This window comes from Theobroma umbraticum, unplaced genomic scaffold (genome assembly GCF_002168275.2).
Source record: "Theobroma umbraticum cultivar Fairchild unplaced genomic scaffold, ASM216827v3 scaffold_12.1, whole genome shotgun sequence".
Taxonomy (NCBI): domain Eukaryota; kingdom Viridiplantae; phylum Streptophyta; class Magnoliopsida; order Malvales; family Malvaceae; genus Theobroma; species Theobroma umbraticum.
The window spans coordinates 3500626-3508704 of record NW_018397269.1 but is presented as its reverse complement, the minus strand read 5'-3'; the positions used below and the strand labels follow the sequence as shown (position 1 = coordinate 3508704).

Below are 8079 nucleotides of genomic sequence, written 5' to 3'. Positions count from 1 at the left end.
ATAATTTATAATATATAATATAAGGTCTTAAACTATTCATTTGGGGAGAATTTTTTTTTTTAATTTTGTGCTATAACCACCAACTATAATACATGCTTTAATTTTTACTTTCTTATAATAAAGTTTTGACTTTATAGTGAATTACATATATTAATTAAATTTGATTGATTCTAGAATAAGTCATAATAAATTTAATTCATTTTTTGCAGAAGGATAGAGTGGTTTGAACACAGTTAAACAATATTCTAGATAACATACAATATTAGCCCAACCCATGGAGATTGTAATGAAGAAATATGTGTGCTTAGATTTAAAATTAGGTTTCTTAATTGCCATTTTATTTTTTGAGGGAAACATACAAAACTTGCTGTGTTCAACATGAAGCTTGAGTTCCAATACTTTGAAATATGCAATATTAGTTTAGAATGGAAAATTAATTTATATTCTTTAAGTTCAGTGGTGAACTAGTATAGATAGCACACCAGTGCATGAGTCAGGTTAAAAATTCTTAGAATTTGCTTCACTTTCATTGATGAAAAGTGTACATATATATATATATATATGTATGTATGTATGTATGTATGTATGTGTATGTATATGTATATGTATATTCTCATGTTATAACATAAAAGTGATTAGTATAATCTATATTTGAATTTAAGCTATTTGCAAGATAAGATAATTGACAAAGAGAAGGCAAATGACCCCAGAATAATTGGCATCCAATAGGACTTGGTTTCATCCAAAAGAAAGGTTTAAAGGGCAACTCACCATTCCCATGGGAATGATATCCTCTACACTACTTGCACCAAGGAATCCACCTACAATCCTCACTCACTATCCTAAAAGAGTTCTACAGTGGTAGAGTGACATGCTACTTACATTGGTTATATAAACAACGCCAAAATTGTAGAATGTCCACCCTATACTCGCTTCTCATCTTTTTCTCTTTGCTCTTGCCCCTGAGCCACGCCCACCTTTCTTTTCAGCAGATCCTGAAGCACGCTTACCACCTCCTCCTCTACCAGCTGGTGCCTTCTTAGCACTTGAATTCCCTGTCCCTTTCAACTCCATTTGTACTTCAATTCCTAGGCAAAATAAGGCAAGATTTCAAAACAATCAACCGGTACAACAGGAACAAATATATATCAAATAATCACTCTTGATTAAAAAACAAAAGGATGAGACAACGGCAGCAACCTTTGGAGTTCAGACTCAGAAGTTCTGCCTGCAGCTTCTCACCATCGGTAGTGCCTTCTGTTGTGCCAAAAGAAAGGGCATAAACATAATTAATGAATGAAATGAATAGTACATATTCAGATATTTGTCCGAAAATAAAACAACACGAAAACTGTATATGTTCCCCCTTTTTTTTTTTTTTTGCCTTTTTGAGAAACTACCCAAGTCCTGGTTGTTACAGCTCACTTTTGTTTGTTCCACTTATCACGAGGACTTCAAATAATCCCCCACTTATTAGAGCTTTGGACTTCCAAATCAAAGTCAAGTTTATACCTTAAGAAAAGGGGGTGGAGTGTATGTGACTTCCAATTTGAAAACTCAAGTTCAAACCATGGGAAGAAGGGATAAGGTTTAGGCAACGAGAGAAGTTATGGTGGGTTTAATGGGATGGAAAAAGGAACATCTAAATGCTTAGAATTTATCTTGAGATGTCAAGTTAGAAACTTGGGAAGGGAGGATAAGGTTTATGAGATGGGAGACAGCTACCACCCATAGTATGCTCAAGGCCTAGCAGACCTCCAAATTGATAACAGGAAAAATCCTCACTTTAAACAAGCCTTTCTGCACCCTCACTAAGAAACATTTTTCTTCCACTTTAATGTTAGCATCACAAGTTTCCCTGATCCAATGCGAAATGCTGGGTCCTTGTCCAGCAAATTGGATTTTCAATGTTTCAAGAGAACTAGTACAATGCAGAACAACATATTTCTCCTGCCACTTTAGTAGATTCAAATGCGGATGCATATTTCTATTTTTAATTTTTAGTGTTGATGAGTTATTTTTCTTAGAATCAAATAGTAGACCTTTATCAAGATTCTATCATGTCAAAAGACAGTGAAAACAAGTGCCACATTAATTTTGCTAAACAGATAACTGAAAGATATAATTGATGAGTGCAATGCAAAACAGCAATGAAATAAAGGAAATTAATTAAAACCACTATTAAAAACAAATTATTACCCAAGTCCTCTGTGTCTGAAGAGTTCTCTTCACTTTCAGGCAATGTGTCACCATTCTCCTCCCCTAATACATCACCTGATGGTTCTAGTATTGCAGCAATTCGCTTCTTAGGGGCCTTTTTCATTCCAGGAAGAGTTACTAAATCTGCAGCTCGTACCATTTGTGTCCTGCTTCCTTCATTGTATGCTTTTGTCAGAGCTGCTTTGACAGCTGGTGGAATGCCTTCCAGCGGATTTGAATGCCCCTGAGCACAATTATTCAGAAAAACAAAAGTATGTTAAAATGAAGCTACATATGTTATATAGGCTATAGAAGTAGAGGGTACCTGGAATTTAGATAACTCAACAACCGTATCAAAATCCTCCTGGCTTATTGAGTAAGCATTCATAAACTCAACAACCTGCTTAACAGCTTTATCCTGGTCCATGAAGGAGAAAATATAAAAAGATTTAAAACAGCAACCTCTCACATCTAAGGCACCCATAAGGCACAAAGGCCAACTGCAAACACATCCAGACATTTGCATGCACATACGTGCACTAAGATAAACAGAAGAACATAAACAAAATATAAGAAAATAGGGAAACAGGAGAAGGCACAGGTACAAGGAGAACAAGAGATATAATGCTTCAGGCCCAAAAATCAAGCATTACGCATAAGAGGAAAAAAAAAAAAGACAGCAGGTAGAGAGCAAAATGAGAGATGGTCAAGGGTTCTGATAAACAAAATTCAGACTAAAGGGATACAGATCAAAAGGTGAAGAGCATTTAACACAAAACCTCCCCATTCCACCCATCTCCCCAACACACATATCCAACAAAGAAAGGAGCCAAAGGAATATTTGGAGAGGAGAAAGGGCAGAAAGAGTAACATAAGCAAGGGAAGAATTCTCTCCTCTTTCCTTTAAAAGGAATAAAACCACAGGAGAACAAAGAGATGATGATTTGTTTTTATATATTTCAGAAAGGCAAAGTAAAATAACACTAGGTTAATGCCTACTTAATTAGAGTCATTGAATAAATTAGGTGATACAACCACTAGCAAACACCCTAGTCTTACATCTCTATTTGCTTCAGCAGAGTTACAAAAAACATGTAATTCAATACACCTCATTCAAACATGTGGGCCTCGAGGACACCATAACTTGCAACAGCACATATGGCCTGCCTTGGGTCACACAATGCTTACAATAAACTAATTTAAAATGTAAGTTCCGAACCTTAGGCTTGTCTCGAAGCGGATTAGTCAATTGTGTCAGAAGAACTGTAAGGTAATCAAGTCGAAGAGTCTCTCTGTATCATTTGCGACAACCAAAACACTATTCAACTTAAAAAGGAGACATTAACAAAGATAAGGTAATCAAAATGAGAAATAAGACCCTATAGTATATGAAGAAATAATTGAAATTCCATGAGAGCTAGGACAAGTGTCATTTTCTTTAGCTATCCCCCTATGGTTTGTATCAATGAACCAAACAACTTTTATGAAGGCTGTGGCTCATGCAACAATCTATATGCATAGATTCACACACATGAATGCAGACACGTATGCAAATGCATGCAAAATGAGTTCTTCATTTCTCCCTTTCCATCTCTCTTGAAATCATAAGACTTCAAAGATCGATAGAAATGCCTATAAATTAATTTAACTAGTAGCAGAGCAGATCTTTGTACAAAAACAATTGATGACAATGATGTCAATCAGCTCCGTTTCCTCAAAATTATTCACACAACTAGATTAGGAAATGCATTTCGATAAACAAGTATGTCAACATATTGGTTTTTATCACAATTGCTTAATTTACGCATCTTGTTAGCATATAAAACTGATGACATTTAAACATCTACGTTAGCACATCTTAGCATGTTAACAGCCGCATGGGAAAGTAGACCATCTCAGACTTCAGTATTTGGCACTCTACTTCAGTTAGTTTATCTGTCAAAATGGTATATGTAAATGCAAAAATAATGAGAGAAGATATCATTAACGACAACTCAAGCATGTGGCTAGTTTATCATTTACCGAGGATCAAGTCACAGATCAGCAGGGAATATGAATAAAAAAGGCTTAAATAACAAAAAAAAAACCCTAAATTATGTTGGTTTATGCAACTAAGCCCCTATACTTTTATTGTACTCAAAAAAGCCCTATTTTTTTATCGTGCCCACACAAGCCCTTAATCCATAACAGAAAATTAACAACCATCAGACCCAATACTAGCTGAGATTTTCTGACCACGTGGCATATGATGTTACCCCATGGCAGCTGAGGTGGATTTTTTACATTTTCCCCTTCCACACCATCCACATGGCATATGACATGGCCACCTCTACTATCACATGAAAAGAAAACACCAACTAGCATTAGGTCTGACAGTTGTTAATTTTCTACTACAGATTAAGGACTTGTTTGGGTACAGTAAAAGAATAGGGGGTTTTTCATACAAATCAAAGGATAAGGGTTTCTTTTGAGGACAATAAAAATACAGAGGTTCAGTTGCATAACCAGACATAGTTCTTTCTGTTATTTAAGCCATAAGAAATTTAAGAAATGCTTACATGCTTTAAATAGTCTACTGCATACAAAGAACCTGACATGTGAAAAACACATTATGACGGAAAAGTTCATAAAACAGAAGTAAGAATTACCTTCCTGAACTAGATTCACGAGAAGCAAGAACATGAACATGCAAATCCTCCAAAAGCCTATAATTTTTACTCATAGTTGAATTCTTCCCTAGCCACCCGCCGAATCTATTAAAATTCCGTTCTCCCTGCAGTTGTGAAGCCAGCCTCCAATATTAGGACATATCTAAATTTCAGCAACATGATATCATCATTCTAAACAAAATTGCAAGTGCACAAAGTAAGCTTCATTACTGCATGTTCTACTCCAGCATCTGAGCAGGAAAATGCAATGAGCTTCGAATTGCTCATCCTAAAAGAGGCAATTTGTAGAGGTATGTGGTAGTAATTTCATTGAATTTTAACGCACTGAACACTGCCTACTATATAGAGATCCAGGAAGACAATTAAGGAAGGTGAAATACTAAGCTCAAAGGAGCCACCCAAGCAGATTGACCAAAATAATATTTTCTTCTGTCTTTCCCATTTTATTACTGTTTTCATCCTCTCTCTCTCTCTCCTCAATACAATTAAGGAAGCTGAACACTGCCTGCTAATTGTGATAAACTAGATTTTATGACATAGGCATTACAGTTATTGATGTTAAATTTTCTTGATTGTTTTGCAAGGTTCTGTTCCAGTGCATTAGAGATAGATTAGAGTAATTTTGATGTCACATTCTTTTAGGGGTGGGTTTTTTTCTAGGGGCCAGAATAGGGGTAGCTGTATGTAATTGTGTTGGTTTAATTGTTAATTTCAAGGGCATATCGACAGGTTTGGTTGTTCTGAAAGAAGGTTTTTAAGCAACTGTGGTCAAGTACATGATGGCTCTGATGTGAAGAGAATAATAAACTCACAGACACAGACTCACTCACTCGCTCAGAAGATAGTGGCAGTGGCACATGAGTCATAATCTCTAACTTTTTATGAATTGGACTCCCTTCAACAAAAATGAAGTAGGAGGATTCAAATTGAACTCAATGAAACAAAACAGAGAACATCACCAGCAATTATTGCACTCCAATTGTCCAATCATAATCACAAATTGTGTAGGGTCCCCTAAAACATTATACGAAGTCCAGACTGAAAAGTGGATGATCGACATCCATTTTTGTTGTGACTAAATAATTGTAAAATTGTTGTAAAAATAGTCATAGTTTAATTAAATATTCTGACAAGGTAGGAAAGTTTATTTGACATTTTAGAGAGGCAGTATCAGGCTAGTGAGTTGCACTACGAGAACAAGATAAAGCCTGATAACCGTATCAATCACCAAAGCATAAAGAATGAGCTAGCCATGAGCAGGCTTCTAGAAAGGACATAGAATGCTTCAATATTTTGCACGAAAAAATGATGTACGCATAGAATATAAAGGTTAAGAACAGCTTCCATATGGTACTTGCAAACCTTGAAGAAGCATACAGTAAGAAATTTATTTTTTAAAAAACAAAAAGACTAATGTCAAGACACAAACAATTATGGAAGTGCATGAAGAAGTCATAGTAGTATCAAGAAACCTAACTCATAACACTCATTACCTGTTCAAGTGTCTCCCTTTGTCCATGTAACAATGCAGCACTGATTAAACAAAACAATATTGGAAAATATCACTCAGAGAAAAATAAAAATATTTTGAAGAGCTCTTGATAGTTTAAGGCCAAAAAAATACAATACATACGGAATGATACACGAAGAAAGGGAACCAGCTTGCGAGAGCTGCCACTGTCGATATCTTCGAATCTGCACATTGATTATATCACCATCACCAATAGACTCAGCAGCACGGGCAATTAAGTTCATACGTTTCATCCCACTGTCATCTTTACCAATTGAACTCGGCCTATAATTGATATAATTTTCCTGCCATATGATAAAAAACCAGTCACACCTAGAACAATAATTGGCAATTAGTTGTGACATGTGCAATGGATAACTTTGTCCCACCAAATATGCACTTGCAACAATAGGAGATGATTTAGCCAAAACAAAGACATAAAAACAATTAATCAAAAAAGTGCAGGGCAAAAGAATGCAATTGCACTTGTAAAAAGTACATTTGCAGTAACACAGACAAAGAAAGAGTAAAGTATGCAACTTCCGAGCTAAGGACTTCAAATTCAGCTGTTTGGATGCCTTAGCAACATGGTCCACATGATGAAAAGGAATTCTTACAAACCCAAATATTATGCATAAGATGGAAAGCACTTTTGGAAGGTCACCAACTAAAATGTACATAATATTCTCCAGTTGGTAAACAAGGACCCAGGTACTGCCGATGTGAGGGCTATTTTGGTTTTGGGGTGGTGTCTATGGTTGAAGCAAAGCCCACCAAAAAATGAAAAATAAAAAAAGAACATTTCTAGACAAGCTTTTGTACCTTTAATTGATTTACCACATCTTCCAATTATTATTTGATAGTCTTCAAAGTTCTAAGAAATACTTCAGCATTACAAACAATCAAACCATTCAAGCTACATTACATGGAACTGGAGCCAGTATCCAACTCAGGCACTAAAGTTTTTCTAAGTTTTTTCATAGATTTAGAGTCCCAAAATCATTCACAGAATGGGTTTGAGGTTTCTAAGAAGATCTAAAAATCTTTCACAATTCAATAATTGCAACCAAACGTAGTGAGACAAGCAAGAAAAAGCATAACCTGAATAAGAAGTGGAACTAGATCAGGATCACTCATGCTCAGGTCAATTCGCTCGTCCATTCTCAACTTTCCCCCATAAATGCCAAAAAGCCTACAGTGACAACAAATTCAAATGGAGGCACGGGGCAGGAGAAACAGGTTAATAACAGACAACATATTGTTTACCATGAGCTTCAAGTGAGGCAAAATTCAAATAATCAGTAAGTATGCAAGCATAATTGACCATTTACAAATGCCTCATTATTAAGAACTTCCCAATTAACAGGGAAACAGCTTATTTCAATTCCATCAGAATTTTTTCAATGATTGACCATCAAAAAACATCAAAAATTCTTAAACTCCAGAACAAATAATGCTTGAGCCAATAATATCAAACCTAATGGAGACATAGTCATAAGGCACCCAAACTCTGTACTTTACAATATACATCACCAAAGCTATAAACCAGAAAAAGATGGATTATTTTTTTAAAGAATTTTTAGACTCATAAAAGAGGAATTTGCACTTGTCAAAACATTTAGTAACTGGAAATGACAACGGTGTGAAATACTAAGAGAAAAATTATGCGAGAAATAGATTAGGTTAATTGATGATTTAGTA

At 35.4% G+C, this 8079-nt stretch overlaps 1 protein-coding gene across 1 annotated transcript in view; it reads right to left on the bottom strand.

Annotated features, from left to right (window-relative positions):
* Nucleotides 1–682: 682 nt before the first annotated feature.
* Nucleotides 683–8079, bottom strand: part of RFC1 (replication factor C1) — a 16312-nt gene continuing 8915 nt past the window's right edge. The window contains exons 14-22 of the mRNA XM_021441130.2: nucleotides 7480–7570; nucleotides 6502–6683; nucleotides 6362–6401; nucleotides 4848–4972; nucleotides 3419–3491; nucleotides 2525–2617; nucleotides 2200–2443; nucleotides 1201–1257; nucleotides 683–1088 (exon numbers count right to left, since the gene is read on the bottom strand). Of these exons, the coding sequence (XP_021296805.1) occupies nucleotides 937–1088; nucleotides 1201–1257; nucleotides 2200–2443; nucleotides 2525–2617; nucleotides 3419–3491; nucleotides 4848–4972; nucleotides 6362–6401; nucleotides 6502–6683; nucleotides 7480–7570 (1057 nt within the window). The 3' untranslated portion in view covers nucleotides 683–936. The remainder of the gene's footprint in view (nucleotides 1089–1200; nucleotides 1258–2199; nucleotides 2444–2524; nucleotides 2618–3418; nucleotides 3492–4847; nucleotides 4973–6361; nucleotides 6402–6501; nucleotides 6684–7479; nucleotides 7571–8079) is intronic.